Source organism: Penicillium solitum, assembly GCF_028829755.1.
Source record: "Penicillium solitum strain IBT 25940 chromosome Unknown utg000004l_segment0_segment0, whole genome shotgun sequence".
Classification (NCBI taxonomy): domain Eukaryota; kingdom Fungi; phylum Ascomycota; class Eurotiomycetes; order Eurotiales; family Aspergillaceae; genus Penicillium; species Penicillium solitum.
This window is the reverse complement of record NW_027072124.1, coordinates 2186308-2210231: the sequence shown is the minus strand read 5'-3', so window position 1 is coordinate 2210231 and position 23924 is coordinate 2186308. Positions and strand designations below refer to the sequence as shown.

At 50.2% G+C, this 23924-nt stretch overlaps 8 protein-coding genes across 8 annotated transcripts; 3 read left to right on the top strand and 5 right to left on the bottom strand.

Moving 5' to 3' along the window:
- Nucleotides 1-577: 577 nt before the first annotated feature.
- Nucleotides 578-1446, top strand: N7455_006831 (uncharacterized protein; the record flags this gene model as incomplete). The annotated part of the gene is made up of 3 exons (XM_040953703.2): nt 578-619; nt 682-700; nt 767-1446. 3 exons carry the CDS (start codon nt 578-580, stop codon nt 1444-1446), a joined length of 741 nt encoding a protein of 246 aa, XP_040815862.2.
- A 99-nt stretch (nt 1447-1545) lies between these two features.
- Nucleotides 1546-2362, bottom strand: N7455_006830 (uncharacterized protein; the record flags this gene model as incomplete). Its single annotated transcript, XM_065605437.1, has 2 exons — nt 1546-1941; nt 2228-2362. The coding sequence occupies 2 exons, from the start codon at nt 2360-2362 to the stop codon at nt 1546-1548; spliced, it is 531 nt and encodes a 176-aa protein (XP_065461291.1).
- Nucleotides 2363-2792: 430 nt separating this feature from the next.
- N7455_006829 (p24 family protein) lies at nt 2793-3962 on the bottom strand. The gene is made up of 4 exons (XM_040953720.2): nt 3700-3962; nt 3280-3487; nt 3030-3217; nt 2793-2969 (listed from the first exon to the last, which is right to left on the bottom strand). The coding sequence occupies exons 1-4, from the start codon at nt 3895-3897 to the stop codon at nt 2952-2954; spliced, it is 612 nt and encodes a 203-aa protein (XP_040816096.1). The 5' UTR covers nt 3898-3962; the 3' UTR covers nt 2793-2951.
- Nucleotides 3963-5180: 1218 nt separating this feature from the next.
- N7455_006828 (putative myosin class II heavy chain (MHC)) lies at nt 5181-11948 on the bottom strand (the record flags this gene model as incomplete). The annotated part of the gene is made up of 1 exon (XM_040953574.2): nt 5181-11948. One exon carries the CDS (start codon nt 11946-11948, stop codon nt 5181-5183), a length of 6768 nt encoding a protein of 2255 aa, XP_040815982.2.
- Nucleotides 11949-13297: 1349 nt separating this feature from the next.
- N7455_006827 (uncharacterized protein) lies at nt 13298-18139 on the top strand (the record flags this gene model as incomplete). The annotated part of the gene is made up of 8 exons (XM_065605436.1): nt 13298-13513; nt 13576-14476; nt 14558-14820; nt 14861-14978; nt 15050-15775; nt 15844-16660; nt 16717-16874; nt 16944-18139. 8 exons carry the CDS (start codon nt 13298-13300, stop codon nt 18137-18139), a joined length of 4395 nt encoding a protein of 1464 aa, XP_065461290.1.
- A 374-nt stretch (nt 18140-18513) lies between these two features.
- bgt1 (1,3-beta-glucanosyltransferase Bgt1) lies at nt 18514-19598 on the bottom strand (the record flags this gene model as incomplete). Its single annotated transcript, XM_040953682.2, has 3 exons — nt 18514-18910; nt 18973-19266; nt 19339-19598. 3 exons carry the CDS (start codon nt 19596-19598, stop codon nt 18514-18516), a joined length of 951 nt encoding a protein of 316 aa, XP_040815891.1.
- A 1216-nt stretch (nt 19599-20814) lies between these two features.
- Nucleotides 20815-21033, top strand: N7455_006825 (uncharacterized protein; the record flags this gene model as incomplete). The annotated part of the gene is made up of 1 exon (XM_065605435.1): nt 20815-21033. One exon carries the CDS (start codon nt 20815-20817, stop codon nt 21031-21033), a length of 219 nt encoding a protein of 72 aa, XP_065461289.1.
- A 546-nt stretch (nt 21034-21579) lies between these two features.
- Nucleotides 21580-23803, bottom strand: N7455_006824 (putative RNA export mediator Gle1; the record flags this gene model as incomplete). The annotated part of the gene is made up of 3 exons (XM_040953562.2): nt 23763-23803; nt 22416-23651; nt 21580-22347 (listed from the first exon to the last, which is right to left on the bottom strand). The coding sequence occupies exons 2-3, from the start codon at nt 23235-23237 to the stop codon at nt 21580-21582; spliced, it is 1590 nt and encodes a 529-aa protein (XP_040815997.2). The 5' UTR covers nt 23238-23651; nt 23763-23803.
- Between the last annotated feature and the right edge of the window lie 121 nt (nt 23804-23924).

Here is a 23924-nt window from a genome sequence, read left to right as displayed (position 1 = left end):
CCAAGTACTTCCTGAAAGGCAGATAACAAATAATAAAGGGCGTCAAAATAGTTTGTTAGAGAGTCAAAACCGCCCTTGCATGACCATCCAAGCGTGCGCGTGCCGATCTGCATCCTGTGGTTTCCTGATTGAAACAGGGGATTCAACCTTGATTCAGGCAATGATACGTCGAGAGAACTTAGGAAGGCCCATGCCTGTCTTCCTTGATGACGAATCGAGCAAATCGCGGGCACGTCAATGGGATCCTGGATCCTCCGTGCATCAAAGCATCAACTCCACTCATTTCTTCTCATTTTTTGGCTTCCAGGGCTGCAGATCAGGATCAGTAGATCTGATCTTGCGCTCCAAGCCATGTCTTTGCGATGTTTTGGATAGTGTTTCGTTCCGGTGCCCTTGCTAAGGCGAGGGTGCGTACTTGGTACATTCCAAGCACAGGGGCAAAACCCCCGGGATCCTGGCAGATTCCTGATGGCATAATTCGCCCGTGCCTTTGCATAGAAAGTATCCTTATAGAACACTCCGGCTGGTATTCCATCTCGCGTTTTTCTCCGAAGATATTCCCCAGTTGATCATTGTGATGAAGTTTCTATGTCTCCCAGGAGGCTATTGCAGCGCCAAGGTATGTCAAGCCTTTTTTTGTCACGTGGAAACAAAATCATTTAGTTGACATTGAATATATAGGCTCTCCAAACACAGCTAGGTAAGCTGCAGTTGATGCAATGAATGTTGAAAGAGAACGTTGGAAAAGAACTAATGGTGGATCCAGGTCCGTTCGCTGATGCCCTCGCGTCCAATGGAAATGCCAGTTTCCACTACACGCAGGGAGCCACTGAGGTGCATGTTCCCCCACATTTCGCTGGGTTTTTCGGTCCACCACCCAACTATACCTTCATCAGGGTCGATGGGCCTGAACGGGTTCATGCGAACATGAGTGATTTCCCGAAACGCGATACCCCGGAAGAAGCAATCAAAGCCGCTGCAAAGGCGGCAGATGATCCCACATTCTCATGTATCGTCGAGGTCGTGGACAGTCTGGTTGGCATTCTTGACAGTGACAACGACATTGATGGTGTGATTGGCTTCTCTGAGGGCGCCCAAGTTGGCGCATCGCTTATTCTCGAGGAGCAAAGAAGAGAGAGAGAACTTGGTCGGAGGCCTCGAATTAAATGCGCCATTTTTTTCAGCGGATGGCCACCGGTGCACCCCGTGACTGGCCAGCTTCTTACAGCTGACGACTATGATGAACAACCAATCACTATTCCCACCTTCCATGTTGTTGGTGCGTCGGATCCGTTCCTTGATGGGTCAATGGCACTATACAATATGTGCGATCCAGACAGTACTGATCTGTTTGATCATGGCGCGGGGCATTTAATTCCAAGAAGCAAGCAGACCGCTGAGGAGATAGCTTTAGTTGCACGCGAGATGATCAACTGTGTCGCTTGATTGGGGTAGCAATCTATATATCAATATACCAAGAAACAATCCCTATACATTCCATATTCAGCTCATAGACATAAATATAGCATCACCTGTGATTTGAATCTACTCCAACAGCGGCCTTGTCTCCTCGTCGACTTCAGGCTGACGTTCTGTCCGACTCCTTTGAGGAAAGAGACCAACAAAGGACCCAAGCCCCAAACACCAACCTCGCCACCTAGATGATCTTTGCCCTTCCTCGTCAAGCTCCTCATACTCTACCTCCTTCCAACGCCGTCGAGTCCGGCACACAAGCCACACCAATCCAACCCCTACCACGCCCAACACCAGCGTCGTAAGCACAGCACCGATTACTGCCAGAACAGTCACAGTACTAGCATTACACCCAAACGGCATAGCTCTCAACTCCCATCTCTCCTTGGAGCCAAGGGGGCAGATATTTTCTGAGCCGAAAGGCGCAAATATCGGAACCCGCGATGGGTTAGGAACACAGGTCGAGGACTATATCATAGCAATCAATAGTCAGTTTCTTCCAGCACGGAGGAGAAGATCATGGGCCTGATCGTGCTGATCAAATCAAAGCAAAATGCAATACTGGTGGGAGATGTGGCCTTGAAACCCCTCTCCCCATTCTGCAGGATGGGGACGCAAGGGAGCACGATATGAAACGAGTATGGTGGAGAGCTTGCGCATGTGGAATGTAAATCATGGGGAAAGGAGAGAAGGAGAGAAACGTAAAGCTTGACTACAAAAAAGGCAAAGTTGGTCATAAAAGGATTTGACCTACTATGGCACACCAGCTGCAGGCAACACCACCAGTCAGGCAGCTTGAACACGACTGTCGACCCCAGCAAACATGGAAGAGCGGATCGCTCGGATCAAGGTTGTTTAGGAAGCTAGAGTTTCCCTCAAGGTCGTCCATCACTATCCAAGGTAGAATACCATGTAAGGTGGTCGTGAGTGATATCGGATTTTTGTTCCTGTCCTCGATGGTCAGACTTCCTCCCTTGCATTTGAGAGAACGGGGTTTGTACGTTGTCTCTACTCAGTTGTGGGGTCAATGTATACTAGTCGCGGTGAAATAAAGTAATTGCGAGAAATCCCTTGTACTTTGGAAAAGGGTTTCATTCTTTTTTTTTTGCCCAAACATGCGACATTATCAATTGGGTCAGAATTCACGTATCTCCGCATTCTTTTTTGGGTTGCGGTACTTTTTACCAGCCACTGGCGGCCATCCTCGGGACAACTATAATTACTACCAAGTATCCAAGTCCAGATGAAGGTCATATGGGTCACTGTGGTAATACAGATTTATATTATATAGACTTGATGGTCGGTCGCATGAAACACCATGGCGTGAAAACGTGATAAATTTATCCTGGTAAATCGCGCTGAAAACGAACTGCTCCAGAAATACCAAAATCCACAATTGCCGCTCATCGATGCATAACAAAAGGGGAAAATGGGGGAAAAGGAGATATTTTTGATCAAGGAAACACGGCAGATCTAGTTCAGACCACACGCTTGACCTGTATATCGAGCATTAGTATCTCATCTTCCGGTGTCTCAATCAAAGGAACCACACATACCTCAAAGAATCTCTTGAGCCACCACACCTGGAACACACCCTCGCCAATAACCACCATAAGCTGGAACATACTCCACCACTTCACACGGCCGTTGGTGCTCTCTGCGGTATTGCGGTGTACTCGCTCACGCACGACAATGTACGATTGCTCATCCTTCACCTGGGTCAGAGCCTCGGAGAGTTTGCGAACTAGATAGTATCAGATAATCAGTCTCAATATTCTGCTGTCGGCTGTTGTTCCCCGCGCTTACCTTCGACCTCGAGGGGATCCTGTGCCATCTCGTGTTCGGGCACGTAGACAATTCCGTGTACGTTGAAGGAGACCTCCTTGGAGTTCGAGGTCCAACCCTCGTTGCTGAAGCAGTAGTTGTATTTGCCGTCCGCCTGTGCGGTGAAGGAGTAGTCGTCGGAGGCAACGGCTTGCTTGAAGTACTGGCGGTTTCTCAGGGGATCCTCGACCTGCGGCGACCGAGCGTTAGCAGTTGCGTTCTGTTCGCTATTTCAATTGTCCCTCCATCCCAATGTAGCAGCTGAACTAGTCCTGGAAGACGTAGGACTCTCAGTTTCTGGATCCGATATGTCATGGCCAGTGCCACCATCGGAGCAGAAAAGGACTCCCGACCAACATCCAAAACACCCAACACCAAGACCGGGGCTGGGATAGTTCATACCCAGAAATCAACCTCAAGGTTTCCACTCCCTCCAAACTCCCGATCTCCAACCTGGAAAGTGACAGTCATGACATCGTCCCGGTGCAGTGACTCGTGGAAGCATTCTCGTGTGTGAGCCTTGAGCTGGATGGTGTGTGCGGTCGCGGCGGTGATCCACCCCAGCGCGGTGACCAGGATGGTGCTTGTTGAGAATCGCATAGTGGAAGGTTTCGGCTGACTCCGATGAGTCTGGGGGAATTGACGAGTTGAGTGGTGGTGATGTTAGTTGTTGGTCAACGCGCAAGGTGTCAATTGGCGGCGCTCGGACCAACTTTCAATAAACACCGCTCCGCCTTGACATTCGGTCTTGGCTCGATGTATACTGGACTCTAGTTGGTTGGATTTAGATTGTAATATGGTAATTGATCTTTCTATCTCTATTCTCTCGTTTAATCGAGTCTCTTATGGGATAGTCTATTCATTTAGTTGAATAATCATTTAAAGTCTTGCAAGGTATACCGCAACATATATCTCGTTGCCCTATGCATCAGCTACGAACATACAACTATGTTTTATGCTAAAACAGTAACAGAAAGCTCCAATTGACCAATTTTAGGCACAAAGCAAGAAAGCATCACACAGCGTATTCAACATCCAACGAGCAATGGAAGACTCGCAGCAGAGAGAAGTGAATTTAGACATGGCCAGCCTTGATTGTACCAGTCAGCTACATATGTATAGATCTCACTATGACCTGGCCTACAAAAGATACTTAACCACTTCGTAGGATATGAGTTTTATCAACGACGAAGTAGATAAAGCAAGAGAAAGATTATCAAAATGTGATGAGTCTAGCTTATTTAACCTAATGCCAGTACTGATTCTCAATATTTAACGTGGAAGAAGAATAATAACGTGAAACAGAAACTACATATGAAGTCATATGTAAACATTTGAACAGTAATAAGCTACAAGAAACGCAACGGGAAGCGTGTATCAACAAGCTACATCCGACAACGACATCACAAAAAGGGGGGCATGCATGGATAATATAGAACAATCAGAAAGTAAAGAATGACACAGATTGACTATTAGTATGTATAGAAGGGATGTAAACGATAGGACATGAAGGGAAAAAAGTAAAGTAGGATATTCAATGTACAAGACCTTCGGAGATGGGAGGTAGAAAAGAAAGCGAAATAACGGTGTGGTATCAAATCCGAAAACGCAAACATTGATCAACGGCCACGAAGCCGGAAGATAGGTATGTATGTCGACAGGGGGAATATGGATGTAACGAGAGGAGAGAAATCTGGGAATTGGCGACTGGCACCAAACGCAGAGATAGCAGTAAACGATAAATGCAAAGATATCACAGATCGATGATTCGTTCTGTAGTCATTTTTCTGAAGAGAAAAAGGGGGAAAAAAAAAAGCAAAGAAACACCGAGATGAGATGGAAAATTCAAAGCAATCTATGAGTAACGATCAAGGGCAGCGGGATCACTCCTCCTCAGTGGAGGGTTCGTCGGAAGAGGAGACGTCAGCTTCGGCGTCGGCTTGAATATCGCTTTCTTCGGCTTCAGCCTCATTGATCTGAGGCCCAAATGGACCCTCGTCGTCTCTCTCCTTCGGCGAAGCCGAAACCATCCCATCGACGGTGCTCTCGTTTTCATCCGCGAAGCTCCCGTCCTCGTAGTTCGCCGGCTCAGCGTCATGGTCATAACTCGAGCGACGGAGAAGAGGTGGCGTCTGAGGCGGCTCCGTGATAGGTGCCTGGCTGCGAACCGAACCGCGTCTTGGGGCTGATTTGAAGCCTCTCAACGGGCGAGTTTGCGCAAACCGCGCGGCAGCGCTGGTCTCCGAGCCAGTGCCGTTATCTCGGACATGAGAGTTTGGGGGTGTTAGAAGGCCTGACAGGAAAGCGCTCGCGTTACTGGGCTTTGATGGGGTCTGCTCGGAGGTGTTGGCGGCAGATTCGCGGCCTTTGCGCCAATTTCCCCAGGCGGCGGCTGCAGCTAGGGGGAGAGAGCGGGGTGAGGCGGCAAGGTCGGCGAGGGAGGGGAGGTTGCCGGTTGTGAGGCGTTCCTTTTCTTGCTGCTGCATTTGGAGGTTGGCCTTAAGGCGGATGGCTGCGTCGCGGACGGCTTGCTGATTGAATGAGGGCTTGGACACGGTCTGGATTATGTCTTGCAGGTCGTCGATACGGACGCCTAGGAGCTCACGCAGCCAGGTGATCTCGGTGTCCTTCTCCTTGATCTTATTTGGCGCGTCTTTATCTATCGTGGAGGCTTCTTGTTCGAGCTCCTCGATGCGTGTCTCACGCTGCTGGAGCTGATCCTGGAGGACGAAGATCGACTCGCGCAAGGCTTGAGGAGAGATCCGTTCGGGTTCTTCAGATCCCTTGTTGTAGGACATGGACGGCGTCGCCCGCGAGTGCGAGGGTGCGGCAGCCGGGACTGGACTGGGGATTGTCTTGGCGCTGTGGGCTGCTTCAGCAGCAGCACGAGCAGCAGCTTGAGCAATCTCAAGCTTCTCTTCAAGGAGGTTCACGCGCTCTTGCAGGTGGTTAGCCTTGTCCTCGGACAAAGCTATGCGCTCCATGTTGTGACTCTCACCGCGTGCACGATCCTCCGAAGAGTTATGCAAAGCGCGAGCGTGACGTTCACGCAGGTCATTGAGAACGCGCTCATGAATCTTGCGGTTCTCGTCGATGGCAAGGTCCTTAGCAGCCAGGGCGGTGGCCTTCGAGTCCCTGGCTTCCTCGAGGAGAAGCTCGTAGCGCTCGCGAGAGGTATCGGTATCCATGCGGTTGTTGTCAAGTTGCGTCTGCAGACGAATGATCTGGGCCTCCAGCTCGGCACGCACAATGTTGACCTGGCTGTTAGAAGCTTCAAGGTCCGCCTCCATCGAGGAGCGAGTGCGCTGGATCTCGACACGGCTGCTCTCACGGGCTTCGATGAACTCTCGTTCGAACCGGGCAGACTTGATTTGTAGGTCATGGTTCTCCGCTCGGAGATTAGTGACCAGTTCCTCTAGTCTAGCATTTTCTTGCTGCGATTGCTCATGAATGAACCTCAGCTTTGTGGCCTCCCGCTCGTTCTTTTCGAATTCGCGGACGTCCTCCTCGAGCTTCTGGCGCAATTGGAGCTCACGAGAGTGCGACGCGCGCAACTCATTGTACCTAGCAGATTGGGTTTCCTCCTTTCTGCGCCAGGCAGCTTGATCGCGAGTAATCTCGGTAGTGACATTGAGCATGTCATCTTGAAGGCGATCGAACTTTTCAGTGAGGTTCTGGCGCGAGACCATGCTGTCCTCGATGCGAGTTCTCAGGTGATCAATAGTCTCATGCAGAGACTTGTTCTCGCCCTTAGTAGTTTCAAGTTGACGGCGGAAGCTATCGCTAGAAAGACGGTACTCGTCGAGGGTACCTTCAAGCGCGATGTTCTTCGTGGACAGCTCGGCGATAGTAACCTTGAGAGTCTCACTCTCCTCCGAAAGAGACTCGGTGCGGAACTGCATCTTTTCAAAGTAGGGAATCTTCTCTTCCTTGAACTGGAGGAGACGAGACTCAGCATCCTCTGCAGCAGCACTGTGACGAGCAGCGTCTTCTTCGGCAAACTTCAACAGTCGCTGGAGCTCAGTCATGGCATCCTGCGCATCGCGGCGATCCTTGTACTCCTGCTCGGCACGCTCATCGGCAACTCGCAACATGCCCTTGAGGCCATCGATCTGGAGCATAAGGCTGTCGGCACCAATCTCCTCGGCTTCTGACAGGCGCGGGCTCGGGGGCTTCTGCAAGGCGATCTGCTGGGCCAATTGCTTGGCCATGGCTTCCTCGAGAATCTCGCGCATATCGCCAACAGGGTCCTGAGCAAGCTTTTTGATTGTGAGAGCCTGCAGTTCAGCAATGCTTTCCTTAAGCTGCGATATCTCGCTGTGGCTGGAGTGAGGGGAAACACGTTGAGGGATATCATGGGTAACCAAGGCTTCCATGACAACATTCTTGAGCATCTCTAGCTTACGCTCCCTCATGTTGTGGGGCGAGCGATCGCGAACAGAAGCTTCCTCGCCGTCATCGTCATCGTCCTCATCATCAGCATCACTGTCTTCCATCTCGGCGGATGTGCTGCGGAAGACCCTTCTGCTTGCAGTGCCCGTGGCAATAGAAGCCACCGACTGCTGAATGACAGCCAAGGCACGTTCCATAGGGCCCAAATGCTCGTCGATCGCGGTGCCAACAAGATCATTGATGCGACGGTCGAAGAAGCGGTTACGGTTCATGAACTTCTCGTCTTCACCGGCGGAGATCATGTCATCCCAGTCACTGACATGGTCATTCTCAGTAACAAGGTGGCGAACAGGGGACTGCAGACGAGAGATAAGGCTCTTCTGCGGAGAGAAGGTAGCATTGCTGTGGGCATCGATGTCCGAGCCAAGTTTGGGAATGCTGAGCTTGTAGGTCTTGGGGACTCCACCAGGGCTCGGGCTGGGGGCTTCGCTTCGGGCCTCCGCGGAACCAAACCGCTGCTCCTTCGTGGGACCGCCCATCGACTCCGTAAGGTGGTCGTGTCGCGGTTGGAAGGGAGTCGCGTGGATCGTGCTGTAAGGAGTCGCTTGTCGCTCGATGCCGACATCTGCGTCGTCGTCATTTAGCTGTTCCATGATTGCATTCAGCTCCTCGTCGTCAGGTGAGTCGTCCTCGGAGTCCCACGGGCTGTCGTAATGCTTAGGTTGGCGAGTGATGAATTCTGTTTCTACGCGGGATGGAGTCTGGGCCTCAGGCTGATCTGGCGTGGTTGTCTTCTTAGGTGGGCTTGTGGCGGCAAAGCGAGAAGCCATGAGTCCAGCCTGCTTAGGTTTATCTTCAGCGGGACTCTTGACAACGTTTCCGATGGGCTGCTCCTCGGTGACATTTGCTTCAAGAGGCTTTGGCTCAGCAAAGCTAGATGGTTGAACCGCTGTAGGAACAAATTGAGAAACAGCAGGCTTGAACTCGAAAGGCTGGGCATTAGGTGACAGCACACTGCTCTTGATCGAGCTCTTGGATCCGTGAGGAGCGTGATCGATACTCTTTGAGACAGTGATAGACGTATCATCTCCTGCAGCGGGCTCCCTTGGTTCACGTTCTTCGATAACAATATCCTTAGAGGTCTCTGCCCGGGCGGGTGATCCAGTTTGCGACGCGTTCTCAGCCTCGCGCTTCGCATCGAACAAAGTCCAAGTGTCAGCTTCGCTAACAGGGGTGCCCGTCCGCTCTACTGGATTGTTCTCTTTGGGCATGGAATTCTCCTTGCCCTCAGCGACCGCATGGAGCGCGCTCGAAGCTTGAGCGTTGCCTGCCTCGCCCAGAGGGTTGGTCGAGATGCTGTATCTAGCCTCGCCTTCAGAGTGGCCAACACCGCGACGCGCACGCTTGTGGCGGTCGGTAGGCTGCACGGGTCGACCGTTGGTGTCGTCTTCAATGACCCGCTCTTTTTCATTGTTCTCCTGTTCGATCTCATCGGGCCGCACAATAGGAATGGCCTTGGACTTCTTGTCAGGCGTGGTGATCTCGCCGATGTCAATATCGCCGAAGATCTTGGTGCGACCAGCGGGAGGCTGCACAGAGCTGGCATTCGAGTTGAGGCTGACAGAGGGGTTGGGGTTGAAAACAGGTGCGTCAACATTGAACGATGCGGCGGAGAACTTGAATCCGCCGCTACCACTGGCATTATGGTTCAGCTTGGAATCCATTGGGCCGTTAAGACTGCTACCAGGCGTGAACGAGGGAGGCGGGACAAAGCCGAGTCCTTGCTCGCTCCTGCCACCGAACTGGAATGGGTCGTTGCCGAACGGCACAGGCTGGGAATTGAACGATCCAGTAGGGTCGAACTCCTTGGCTTCAACGTTAAGTGATGAAATAGAGAGCTGCGACTGATGGCCTGCGTGGTAGGAGTGGCCGCTGGGCTGGGTCTCGTGCCACGGCCCTTGGCGAGTCTGCGGCGTACCTGCAACACTGGGGTTTGTGTCGAGATCAGAAGCATCAAGACCATTCTGTTGTTGATATTGGTCTCCATAGAATTGGTGAGGGAGCTGGTGCTGGGTGAAGGGATGGGGTGCGTGATGGGAAGGGTTCTGTGCGTGGTGTTCATTTTCTGGCAATCCCCAGCGCGACTTCAGCATGTTAGCATTCAGGCCTGCGTGGTCGCTCACGTCACGGTAATCATCCTCCAATTGTCGGTCGATCGAGTTTTCCAGATGGTAATCGGTATGTTTCATCTGGTCCAGTCCCCTTTGCAGAGTTTCGCTCAAATTATGACCGTGGCCTCGAGGGGTAGGCTGGGCAATCTCGACGTTCGATGCATGGAAATGATCTGGGTGGCCATTAACCGGGGTCTTGGGAGCCTGATATGGCAGACCTTCCTGGTGCATGCCATGGCCATATTGATCATCGAACACACCCTTATCGTTGAACCCGGGGTGGAAAGACCCTTGGTCATGTAGCGGAGAAACTGGCGATAGCATGGAGGAAAAGTTGCCCATTGCCCCTGGGCCAGCCGAAGAGGTTGGCTGCCGAGCGTTTATGAATCCTTGGGGAGTCATAGATCCCTGAGCAGGAGGTGTGGGCTGGAATTGGAAGGGGAATCCACCCATCATATTTTGATCCGCGCCCATGAATGGCGTCTGCATACCGAATTGCGAAGGCGATGCCATGGACCCCATCGCACCAGGCGTAGGCATTGATGATTGATTGAAATGAGGCGAGAATGGGTGAATATGGCCGAGGGGATTGCTTGCCGCAGACGCAGTGGGGATCGGCGGGGATGCCACGAGGCCTGGGAAAGGTGTGCCACTGGGGTTGAGCGAGTAATCGGGTGATATTGATTGTTCAGGCTCATCATCGCCGAATGACACCCCAAGAGCGCGTAGCTTTTCTTCTTGGAGCTCAGTGATATAAGACTCCCACTTGGCCCTGTCTGGGAAGTTGACGACAAGTGGTTGGCTCTTGGAAATTTCATGGAGGTCATATGGGTCGGGATATAGGGGTCGGCTGAGACCTCCCAGGGTCGTCGTTACGGAGGGGTCCTCCGAATCGCCAATGGTGAATCCACGAACATCGTACCCTTCGTTCTCCCATTCTTGCATTCGCTGTTGAACGTCGGCAGGTGTTAGGAGACGATACCCAGGTCCCGAACCTCTCTTATCATCATGTGGTAGCTCGATTATGCAGGCTTTCCCACGCCAATTCAATTTCTTTCTCCGCCGTGGTGTTTGGGTGGCTGATCTGCTGATATCAGAGACCTGTGTTTTTAGTGGACCCGGGTTGAGTGGGTCTTCCATCTTTGCGGCGTCCTCCGTCGCGTTTGCGGGCGGAGGAGGTAACGGCTTTTCTACCGGCGAGTTTACCTCGACGGTGGGTGTGTTTGGGTCTGACATGTTGTTTTGTGGTGGATCTTTGTCGTAAGCAAAACCCCAAAAATCCTCCTGCCGCAGGGTACCAGCGCGTTTGTGTAAGGTTTTGTTGACTTTTGCACGCGCCGCGGCTTTTTTCCCAACGAAATCAGAGAGCGTTGGAGTTTTCAATAGGTCGTCGGAACGAAAGTCGTCTTCCAGACCGAGCCAGTCGTCCGAAGCGTCGTCGGCAAAGTGGTTCCTCGCAGTGATGAACGAAGGCGCTTCACTTCCTGAGTCGTCGCTAAGCCAATTGCTGCGCTCTGTTCTAGGCTGACCAGTAAGGTACTGGTTGATCCAATCCTGCGTAAAGTCCCGTATCGATTTACCTCCGTTATTGGCGGGGATATCGCGGTCCACGGGTTCAAGTGTGTCGTCGTTGGCGGCACTCGATCTCCGCAACTCGGTGTGGTTGGCTACTGACGAGACAGGCGAGATGGGACCAGATCCGAGGTCGACACCAGCGAATTCGATTTGGCTATTAGTCACTGACAGTCTCCGAGTGCTAGGTGCTGCATATGGGGATCCCCACGCGGTGGTGTAGTAGATGCTGCTTTCCGCCTCACGATTGACCGGCGAAGAGGGCCGAGATTCTTCGGCTGCGCGATACGAGGATAAAAATGGGAGAGGCGGGGGTTCGAGGGTGATGCTCCGCGGAGAGGTTCGTTGGCCGGGGGAACCAACGGTTGACGGACTCGAGTCTCCTGATGGCGGAGAGGACAAGAGTAGTGAGGGAGCCAGACGCGATTCACGGATGAGGCGCGTGTCCCGCGAGTGGAACTGTGGAGAAGGCGCCGAGATGGCGGAAGAGACGGAGTGATCTAGATCTGTAGTCATCCGGCGTGGTTAGAGTGACATATTTGGAGGGGTCAAGGGCAAAAGAGCGATTGAATCAAGGGAGTTGAAAAATAAAGTCCAAATCGCGTGGCGCGAAGTAGGGACCCCAATTCCACAATCCCGAGAAAGGTTCCAAGAGAGATAACATCAATGCATACACACACACCTTCCGTGTCGACTCCTGCAGCAAGCACTTGCTTGCCGCTCCGCTTATCGTCCAGAATGTTGACGCATGGAAATCAAATCGGAATTGAAGATCACCGCTGGCAAGACAACCTGGGTCGAGATAATGTGCAGGTTGTCGATTTTTCTTCTCTGGATAGGCGCACTCTGCAAGGAAATCGAAAGAATAGAGAGATCAGAAGCACGCTTGAGTCTGAAGCATCAAAGACCAGGATGGGGAACTAAGGGGAAAAAAAGGTCGGACGTCACGGGTATTGGATCGTCGTACGGGAGTACTGGGTACCTGCTAAAGTGTGGGTAGTGCGAGCTAATGCGGTGTACAGGGTACCATAGGCCCGGGGCCCATTCAACGCTTATTATTTGGTTAGCGTAGACCGAGGCCGTTGGCTTAGCTTGTCTTGTTGGCTTTTTTTTTTTTTTGACAATGTCAACTGCTATGCTACATATGTACGCATAACGCACATGTACCCGACGCTGAATCTGATTCAAATGACCCTTGCCTTGTCCAAAGCAAAGTTAAGGATAGATTTTTATACTGCGTACTCATGGCCTCAGGTGCATTTCCCCTTGCTTGAGTAAATGTAAACAATGAAAACTGGAGATCTAAGAGATTCAGGGGTAGAAAGACAGCTTTCCATGGATTCGACCATACCGTACCACCCCCCGAGGGCCGTGTTATCAGTATGACTAATGGGTTGTGTCCCCATTGGCCAATCAGCGTCTATCGTGTAACAATTGGATTCCAGGGTTCGTGTCTTCATTTCCAAGGTTTTATCTACGGGTGTCGGGTAATGCCTGTTGCGCACTCCTCCAGGCTAAACCCCTTCCGGTCATATCTTTTCTCTCCTTTATGCGCTTTAATTAAGAGACTATCTATACGGAGTACCTAACAAATTTGATGTATAACATCTATGCATATTTCCCTTGGATTATCGAGTTATCCTTTTGGCCCCTTTTTGTATTGTTTTCCCACTGAAATGAATTGGCTAGAACCACAGAGGAGAGGACAGGGTAGAAAGCACGCAAGTGGAAGGTAGGAATTTGCAATCCTGTAGTGAGTTGAGCTCATGCATCTGAGTCATAATGGACAAGTTCTGGTACAATATAACTCGACAAAAATATAAAGACTTCACCGAGCGTGAATCTTACATCTATTCCAATGCACAATGGCATCGAACTCCACTCTATTTGAGGCTGGCCTCGACGTCTTTGGGCCCCAGGCGCCTAGTCCGAATCAGTTTGACTTCAGTCCCTTATTCGAATATACAATATTGTCCATCTTGCCTTCTGCCTTGTTGCTGGTCTTGATGCCCTTTCGATTGTGGTCACTATACGGACAATCGCACAAAGTCTCCCGTAGCTTCCTACAGAGCAACAAGCTGGTCTGACTCTCTAGCCAACAACCACAAGGTTGTCACTAATAAGGACCTATATCACTCATTAGTTCCTACTCGTGGTCTTTACTTCTCTCCAAGCTGCTGTTTTAATCCTCTACACAACAAGTTCTGGCATTCGCACACCAACCTCATTAGCCACTACCGCACTTGTCCTCGCCGACGCCTTAGGACTATGCTGGCTTTCTCACATTGAGCATGTTCGCTCTATTCGGCCATCTTCACTCATCAATACCTATCTAATGGTCACCCTTTTGTTTGATATTGCACACACAAGGACACTATGGGTGCAAGGTGCCCCCCAGCACATCGCAGCCGTGTTTACAGTAACAGTAGCAGTGAAGCTTGCCCTTACAATAATAGAAGCAATCGAGAAGCGAAGTATTCTCCTAGGGCCATACCGGGACGTTCACCCGGAGGTGACCAGTGGGATCTATAGCCGAGCACTTTTCTGGTGGCTGAACGCCCTATTGACGATTGGGTTTCGACGGATTATCCACACAGATGACTTATTCCCAATCGAGGAAGAGATGAAATCAACTGTGCTTCGTCGACGGGCCCAGCAAAAATGGGCCAAAGCTAACAAATCTCGCTCGCATGCGTTGTTCTGGTCGACACTGAATGTAACCCGCCGCCAGCTGCTCCTCTGTGTCTTTCCTCGTCTCTGCTTGATTGCCTTTCGATATACCCAACCATTTCTCCTTTCCCGGACAACGCACTTTGTTACCTCCCAGACTGACGCGAAGAGTATCGGCTGGGGTTTGACTGGAGCATTTGGCATCGTGTTCCTAGGAACAGCGATTGCCAATGGTGTATATACGCACATGACCTTTCGATTTACTACCGTTGTTCGCGGGACGCTGGTGAGTATGATTGGTGCAAAAACGCTTGACCTAAGCATTACATCCCTCGACGAGTCGGCAGCTGTGACCTTAATGTCAAATGATACCGGTGAGCTTTTCTTATTTTCTTATTGACTGGGTTTGTGGGCTATTTGGAACTTAACTCATTTTTCCCGTGCGCTGTCTTTAGAAACAATATGCGGAGGATTCCAAAACCTCCATGAAATTTGGGCAGTTCCACTTGAACTGGGAATCGCCATGTGGTTACTGTACCGAGAACTGGGATTATCCTTCCTAGGCCCCGCCGTAGTCGCAATTGTGTCAACGCTGTGCATCGTACAGATCTCGAATTACATCGGCAAAGCACAGAAACGGTGGAACGAAGGTATACAGACACGTATCGATGTCACAACCACCATTCTTGGTTCAATGAAGGCGAGTAGTGCGTTACGGGTGTGGCTTTGGCTTGATATATTAACGAAGACACCTCTAGGCCGTGAAGATGCTCGGTTTTACACCGATTACCTTTGAAACAGTTCAGAATCTCCGCGTCACGGAATTGAAAATGTCGACCTTATTCAGACGTCTTCTGTCGGCTAGCGTGTTCTTCAGTATGTGTGCACCGCGTAATATCTTGTGATGAGAGAGCTACTTGGAATCATCTGTCCTAACTCTTCTCCAGCAAATAACATGAGAGTCCTGGCCCCTTTCGTTACATTTCTGGTATTTGCCCTTATCCAGGACTACGAGAAGTTGAATTTTACCTCTGCCACTGCTTTCACTGGTCTTTCTCTGGTTGGCATGCTATCAAACCCGGTAAATACCATGCTAAGAACAATTCCAACACTCCAAGCGGCACTCGCCTGTTTTGACAGGATCGAGAAATTTCTAGAGTCCCCATCTCGCAAACTGATATTTATACCGCTGGAAGAATCACTCGAGGCCAGTGATAATGGTGGGAAAACTACCGAGCAAGATATTACACTCTCCCAAGACAGTAACGAGGAAAATATGCCGACAGTGGAACTGTCTTCCAGACAACCGCATCATCCCAACCCTACTCTCATTAAAGTGCAAAATGCAGGATTTGCATGGACTGCAGACACACCTATAATCACAGGTGTCAGTTTCTCTGTGGCGCGGAAAGGCTTTGTTTTCATCGTTGGACCAGTCGGGTGTGGAAAAAGCACCTTGCTGAAGGGCCTCATGAGCGAGACACCATTCTCCCAGGGTACAGTGCACCATGACTCCCGTACCAGTGCATTTGCAGACCAGAAGCCATGGATTCAAAACACAACAATCCGACAGAATATCATAGGGCCCTCGTTGTTGAATGCTGCCTGGTACGAGGAAGTGGTCGTCGCATGTGCCCTAGATCATGATGTTGCAATGATGCCAGACTCGCACGGTATGTTCCCAGAGATGCAATGGCATGACCCAATACAAAGGCGATAATAACTAATCAATCACTAAAAGATACTATCGTGGGAAGTGGAGGAATCTCACTCAGTGGCGGCCAAAAACAGCGCGTGGCTCTGGCCCGGATGATGTATGCCAAGTCCGAACTGATGATTATTGATGACGGATTTTCAGGATTGGATCCCGAGACAGAGGAGATTGTGTTCACAAGACTATTTGGCAAGTCCGGCTTGTTCAGACAACTGCAGATAACAGTTCTTCTCGTCACTAATGCCGTTAATCGCCTCCCCTATGCTGACCATATCATTGCTTTGGATGCTACTGGAGGTATCACCGAACAAGGCTCGCTGGATCAGCTCCGGGGCGCTGGGGGGTATGTGGAAGGCCTGGAGACAAGACACAAGTATGAATCAATTTCCGATAGGACTGGTATCTACGCAAAGGAAATGTCCATTGAGTCTCCAAGCAGCGGTGCAGAGCAAAAGAAAAATGCCGAACAGGATGAACTCAATCGGCCTATTGGCGAATGGTCTACCTATAAGTATTACTTTGCTTCGATCGGTTGGCCAAGAGCACTCCTTTCACTGTTCTTAGTGAGCTTTTCCGGAGTCGCCGTGAAACTGACAGAGCTTGTTGTTTCTCTGTGGACGAAAGCATATGCAACCAGTGGGGATGAAGTTAATCCGCTATACCTCGGATTATATGGAATGATAGCAGGAATAGGAGCCGTATTTTGGAATGTCTCCGTCTACCACTTCTTCCTCTACGTGGTGCCAGGCAGTGCTGAAAAACTGCATACTGGACTTCTCAAATCGGTCATGGATGCTCCATTGTCCTTCTTCACAAGTACAGATACAGGCGTCACGACAAACCGGTAGGCTGGAGGTTTACCTTGCATTGCTATTTATACTCGCTAACATTCAGGAACAGATTCAGCCAGGATATGTCAATCGTTGACAAAGAGCTTCCATTTACGCTCATTGACTTGGTGGTTTCTATGATCCAAACGATAATGGGCGCTATATTGATGTGTATAGCAACTGGCTACTTTGCTTTTGCGCTGCCACCAGTGGTTGCCATCGTGTGGGGTAAGTATCTGCTTTCTTTCTGTAGAAAGGAATTTTGGATAGCCAGAGCTAACAGTCGAAAATCAACAGTCATACAGAAATTCTACCTCAGAACCTCCCGCCAAGTGCGTCTACTCGACCTGGAGGCAAAGTCACCGCTATACACGCAATTCATTGAGTCCCTATCTGGATTGGTCACTATCCGAGCATTTGGGTGGTCCGAAGATTTTATAGATCAAAATCTACGCGCCCTGGATAACTCCCAGCGGGCATATTATCTGCTATTCTGCATCCAGCGGTGGCTATCCATCGTTCTAGATGTGATGATGGCAGTGCTGGCTATTCTGCTGATGGTACTGATTGTTGAGCTCCGTCAATCCGTGGGAGCTGAATACGCTAGCTTAGCATTGCTGAACATTATGAGTTTCAGCGCATCCTTGACATGGATTGTTCGGCAATGGACTGCACTGGAGACTTCTATTGGCGCCGTGTCACGCTTGAAGGCCTTCACTTCAACCACGCCGACTGAGAACCTCGAGGACGAGCGCCAGTCCGTTCCAGAGAACTGGCCGGACAGGGGTGGTATTGTTTTGAAAGGGGTTTCTGCCTCCTATTCAGTGGCTGGCGTCCCCATTCTCAAGGACATCAACATGGACATCAAGCCCGGTGAGAAAATAGGAGTCTGCGGACGAACGGGTAGTGGGAAAAGTTCTTTGATTATGACTCTCCTGCGATTACTTGAGGTTTCACCGGAAAGTTCTATTCTCATCGACGGCGTGGATTTAACGAAGATTCCAAGACAGACTGTTCGTGCTGGAATCAACGCCATACCACAGGACGCCTTCATCATGAAGGGAACTATTCGACTTAATGCCTCCCCTTTGCAGAAGCATGGTGATGCAGAGATCATTGATGCACTTTCCAAAGTCCGCTTATGGTCCCTTATTGAGTCTAAAGGAGGCCTCGGTGTCGATTTGGACACGGAATTCTTTTCGCCTGGACAGAAACAGCTTTTCTGTCTTGCGAGGGCTCTTCTCCGAAAGGGTAAGATTGTTGTGATGGATGAAGTGTCTAGCAGCATTGATCTTGCCACCGATAAAGTGATCCAAGAGGTGATTCGCCAGGAGTTTGAAGGAGCTACGATTATTTCGATCGCGCATCGTCTAGACAGTATTCTAAATTTTGATCGCATCGCGGTGCTGAGTGATGGGCAATTGGTAGGATTCGACAATTCTCAAGTATTGTTGAATAGGCCAACAGCGTTCAGGGACCTTTATAACCTGTGATTCTGGTTGGTGATGGTGGATTTGATTAATTGTGAAGAGTGAACCTGCAAGATTAGAGCATTAGGGAACTAACCTTCTGATTAACTAATTACTACATAGTTACTAGCACCATCTATATAGTCATTATAAACTGCAACTGCTCCCCAGATTATATTTTGTGTTGTAACTGCAATTTCAACTCAGCGCAACGCTGAAGCAATGTCCATGTTATTATCTAGTTATACAGCCAGAGCCAATTAAACCATATTTCCATTGGAGTAGGAGATGAAAATCCCCGGAATAAATGAATACAATCTGAAAAAGAAACCGCTAGTCGCGGGCAAGCCATCAAAGCAAAGACGCTCAGATGAAGCGAACAAATAGTCACACATAGTCTATTTGGGGCAAGAGGTGTCGAACTTGATCTTGCGGTCCGCGGTGAACAGACCCCAGTGCTGCTCATCCTTCATCTCGCCGTTGTCACCCTTGGTATCGGGCTTCCAGGACTCATCGAAGGCCTCGAAGTAGAAGAGGTCAACACCCCAGTCAAGCATACCACAGATACCGGTCTTCCAGAACTTCTCAGCGTTCTTGGTACCGGCCTTGGCATCCTCGTAGTCGGAACCACCATCGGTGGGCCAGCCGGTCTCACCAGTGACAATGTTGATCTTGTCGGCGTTGTCACCGGCAATCTTCTGAATGTGCTCCATGGCGCCAGCCATGTCATCGAAGTAGGTCTTGTGGGCCTCGTCGGCGGAAGCACCCTGCCAGTAAGCAAAGGCGTTGGCCAAGCTATGAAGTAGGTCAGTATTGGTGCGCAAGGTTCCCGTTGTCCTTGTTCATTCCCCACTTACACATATTTCACAACGGGCTCCTGGGTGAACAGGGCGTCACCGGTGCCGTCAGCGAGCTTGTTCCAGCTCTCGGCGGTACCAACAAGAACACCCTTGGGCACATTATCCATAACGTGGCTGATATAAGTGTGGAGCTGGGGACCAGTCAAGTCACCACGGTAGAGAGTCTCGGATCCGACGGTGATAGCGTGAATGACGTCCTCGTAACCGGGGATGGCCTTCTGAATGGCAGCCCAATCTCCCTTGAAGGAAGGCTCCTCCAACAGGTTCTTAGTGTCGGTAGGCTTGCCAACCCTAAAAAAGAAAAAGAAAAGTTAGGTTAAAAATAGTTCCAATTAGGGGTGAGGGGAAGAACTAAAAACTTACCACATGCCGAGAACGACCTTGAAGCCCTTGTTTTTGGCAGCAGGCAGAATGTTCTGAGGAGTCTTACACTCAGTACCGGAGTAGGTACGGACGAGAGTAGAGTGACCCTTCAGGGCATCGAAATCGGCCTCATAGTCGCTGGTGGACTTGCAGGTACCGTCGGCGTTCTTGTCACCGAGGGAGAAACCGAGAGTACCCTTAGCAGAGACCAGAGCCGGGGCAGCGGCCAGCAGAAGGGAAATAAGACCAGAGGTACGCATTATGAAAGGTGAGGTCGATGAAAATGAGAGATTCGACCAAAGAGTGACAAGAGAAGAAAAAGAGTGTAAGGGTTATAAAGGGAAAATGAAGGTACGTCAGGGACCAGAGAAAGACCCAGAGGACCGGGAACGGGGGGAAATGAGGGTTTAGGCCCTGACATGGTCTGGCTGTTTGTTCTTGTGGAGAGTTCCAGAGTTCCCCACTGGAGGTTATAGGGGTGCAACCGGGAACCAATCAGAGTAAACCAAGGCTATTCTTGGACCCGTGGATGAAACAATTCCCCTTTACCTCTAGTTTTCATGTATGACCGGGTGTGACTACATCCTACCTAGGTAATCTTTCTATAATTCTCTTCCTCAATCATAATTCCCTCAACACAGATTCCATCGAGTTATATCCAAGACTTATCTCAATATCCTTGATATCTTCGATGCAGCTGCAGAGTCGTGATGTCACTTTGACAAAGCCCAGCCCAGAATTCCAGATACCCAACTGATTTCTGGAAAAGCGCCCCCATGTGGAGAGAATTGGGGAAATCCAGAATCGATCGGATGGCACAGAACCACATTGTGATTGTGGTTTGGTCCACACCGCCCACCTCGCCGATCCTCATCGCCTCGAAGAGAACCACAGAGAGATGTCTGTGGAACTGGAATTTCCTATGGCTCACTAGAGTCTAGCCGGGCCTCTCTTTCCACACCTGCTTTCTCGCCTCTGGGCATAATCCACTGCACTGACCTAGCCCATCCACTCCAATTTTTGTCCCTTGCAGCCAAAATGTGCTTGAGATACCTCATACCACCTGCAGGTTTCACAATTAGCTAATCACCATGGTCAAGGCAGATGCATATTCCATTCAGGATCCATATTTACAACAGTGTAGAGTTGCCTCTCGTTGTGGATTGGTCAATGGCAGCCAAGGGTGGCCCCATATCACCGTTTGCCATCCTGAACCACAAAACATCTGGAGCTATTACAAGATGTGGGAAGTTGGAAGGATTACTTTCCATACAATGAAGACTTTGTTCATTTGAGCTTCTATGAGTGTAAATATTCGAGTCCAATTACTCTTCTCATACAAGAACACACGTAAAAAGGTATGCATAGAATATCTAGACATTCCTTACCTCGAGTCCTAATTACCACCATCAATATCCATACCTTCAAAGTCAAAGACATCTTCCTTCTCCCCAAGACGCCCTGGTATTCCCCCCAATGTCCGGAATCCGAAATCTAGCAGCCGGCATTACCCGGCCCAGCTTCACCTCCAAATCTAGATGGATGCCCAGTCCCGGTCAAATAACAGTACTGACAGTGAGTTTTCCGCCTGGTGAAGCCGCACTAGTGGAAATAGCATTCGAAGATGTGGATGAGTGGCGAACGAATGAGATGCGTAGATCCAATGTGCATGAATGGCAGGGGTGGGCTGAGTAAGGGGCGGGTTTGGTTCCTTTTGAGGGGACTGAAAATCGGAAGATGGAATCACTCGAATATAGGAGCGTTTGGTTCTACAGTGTGTTGGTTGGGATTAGGACTTAGGTGGTGGTTGTGTACTGAGCCACAAGGTATGTGAGTGGGGGCTTGTCAGAATGTTCGATGCATGGCAGTGGCTCTGTGGCTTGGGAGTTCCTGGGGTTAGCCGAGCCCGCACGGGAATGCAAATGCAACTAACGTTCTACTGTAGCCAGACTCACCCGAGTGGTTTTTTTTTTTTTTTTTTTTTTTTCAGTGTGCTGACATTGACTGTAAGATTTCAGCTATTGTTACATACATAGTAACAAGCTCTATCATACAAAGTGTTTCTGACATGATTCGTAGAGGGTATGATGATATCCGGCGATGATCGCCGGTCTAGATAATAAAAAAAAAAAGAAAAACGCCGTATGTTTTCTATTGCCTCCAGCCATCCTTGCTGGGGCTACTTAAGTGATCCTGAAGGTTCAAATCCTTCCCTACCCGTAAAACGCCCGCCAGCCCAAATCACAACGCGAGATTCTTCTCTTTCAAATACAGCTCCTTGAGAGTGCTCAGCTGTGTCACAGCCATGGTCTCCCGCCCAAGCTTGCGGGGCAGGTCGACGATGACATGGTGCATCAGCGCGAGCCCGTACTGACCGAAGAATCCGATAATGCGCTCGCCCGACGATCGGAAGAGGGCTGCGAGAAGGGCGATCTGGGTCTCCTGCAACTCCGCAGGTGGAATGGCCAGAATTTTGTGAATAGAAGCCCAAAACATGGTGTTGGGGAACGGGTTGCGACGTGGGGACTTCGCAAAGTTGCGAAGGGTCATAGCAGCATATCCCGCACCGAGTGCGGTCATGCGGTCCATGTGGATTTGTTCAGAGACCCAGGAACCGGTGTCTGCAGAACGCCACCAACCCAGGACACGGCGTCCACCCTCGGTCTTGTCATTGCCTGTGAATCCCCACAGAGCGGGGCAAACAACACGGTATTTGGCCCACATGATGTCGGACATGTGTATACCTTTGTACGTGAACATATCAAAGGAAAAAATCTGTGCAGCAATAATGCCGATCGGCTCGGCGTGGGACTGTTTGATGGAGGCTTCAGCCAAAAGAGAGGAGATCAAGCTCTTTGCAAGAATGTTCAATCCGTAGATGAGCATTGCCGGCACTTTGTTCTCCGACTTTGCAATCTCCTCAGGTGGGAATGCAATGAAATTTCGGATGTCCACTGTTGGCTCCGGGTAGGCAAGTGCCTTTTCGAGTTCGCCTTTGAGTTGAATAATCTGAGTTTCATTTTGAGTATTAGTATCCAAACAACCACATCCAATGAGAGGGGGGGTTGATTTCGTACCTGTTGTTTATTCGCACCGGTTCCAGCTCGAAGCTGGCCAACAGACTTCTTGATTGAGCGTCGTAAATTTCCCATGGTCGCCTTGAGGTCAGGCTGGGATTGGCCAATGTCCTTGAGCCATTTGCGCATTTCCTTGAGAGTCTTATGTAGCTGAACGTAACGTTGCTGCTCTTGGATATCCTCAGCCGAAAGGTTTCCAGCACCAAGTTTCTGCTGCTGTTGGCTGCGGGCCTTTTCGTTGGCCTCTTCCTGCACCTTTCGAGCTTCCTCATCCTGCTTGCGCTTCTGGGCATCGGCCTGCTCGCGTTCCTTGCGGAGCTTCTCCTCAATCGCGGCTTTGCGTGCGGTTTCAAGCGCAGCAGCTTTCTCAGCCGCCTCCTCCTGGGCCTTCTTCTCGGCCTGCTCTTTGGCTTGGCGTTCGGCCTCAACGCGTGCGGCTGCTTCTCGTTCGCGGCGTGCCTTTTCAGCCTTTTCACGTTCAAGTCGTTCTTTTTCCTTGCGGGTTGCTTCTTCCTTTCGCAGGCGCTCCTCCTCTTCGGCGAGAAGGTGAACCTTCAAGGTTGTCTCCGCTTCCTCGCGGACGCGGTCGTGGAAGGCGGCGGCCTGATCAAGGGCGGCTGTGTGGACTGCTTCACGCTCGCGGTCGATCCGATCGAGATTTTCGTAAAATTGCTTTCGTTCATACTGGTGCACCTTCTTCAGATCCGCGTCGAAGATTTTGACTTGTTCAAGATCGCGAACGAGGTCAAGCATCAGCTGCTTGGACGGGCTGTCCAAGGGTGGGACATGAGTTCGGAATCGCGTCATTGTGGGGGTTGACATTTGAGTAAATGATATGGTTTATTCCGAAGTTTCCTGGTGAGGAGTGGTCGAGTGGGTGTTTGGGGAAAGGTCGGGGAGGTTCGGAGGACTGGTGAGGGGAAAGGATGGTCAAGTGAATATGCGGAACTCAAGTGAATGTGGAGGACTCAAGTAACTGAGACCATATCCGTAGTTAGAGGAGTTCAGAAGCCTTCAACATAGAACAATATCGCAAAGCAAAGTGATATTCACGACTGATGTAGCTATCGATCTGAATTGGAAGGTAAGAGGAAGGATGAAGGGTACAGCGTGAGAGTAATTGAGGTTATGAGGTAGGTGATGAGTTCAAAAGGTAAATTGCGCGCGTTCCGGGAGCGAATAATTGGACGTTGTCGCGTCAAAAGTAGTAGAAGGGAGGGTCCATGGAGATTGGAGCTATGGGAAGGTTGGGATTAGCATGTAGCTTTCGAGGGGCACAAACGGAATCAAGCGTTTGCCCGCATTGCGTAACCATCCAATAATAAGCGACTTGAGGATTCAACGTACATGGATGTACCTTTGACCTTCAAAATATTTCCTCAAATGTTTCAAAGCCCTTAATATGAAGCCAAAGAAAATAAATTACCTGTAAAGTTCAATCTTACCAAAGTTCGAACGGCTTTCACCGCCTTCTCATCACCGCCTTACTATATCGGCCACGACTTTGAG

What these genes read in the sequence shown, in the direction of transcription:
- N7455_006829 (XM_040953720.2), bottom strand. Translation starts at nt 3,897, where the DNA reads ATGCGATTCTCAACAAGCACCATCCTGGTCACCGCGCTGGGGTGGATC. An exon ending in ACCTTGAGGTTGATTTCTGG is followed by an intron (nt 3,488 to 3,699) that starts GTATGAACTATC and finishes CGGTCGCCGCAG; the next exon opens with GTCGAGGATCCCCTGAGAAA. An exon ending in GGATCCCCTCGAGGTCGAAG is followed by an intron (nt 3,218 to 3,279) that starts GTAAGCGCGGGG and finishes GATACTATCTAG; the next exon opens with TTCGCAAACTCTCCGAGGCT.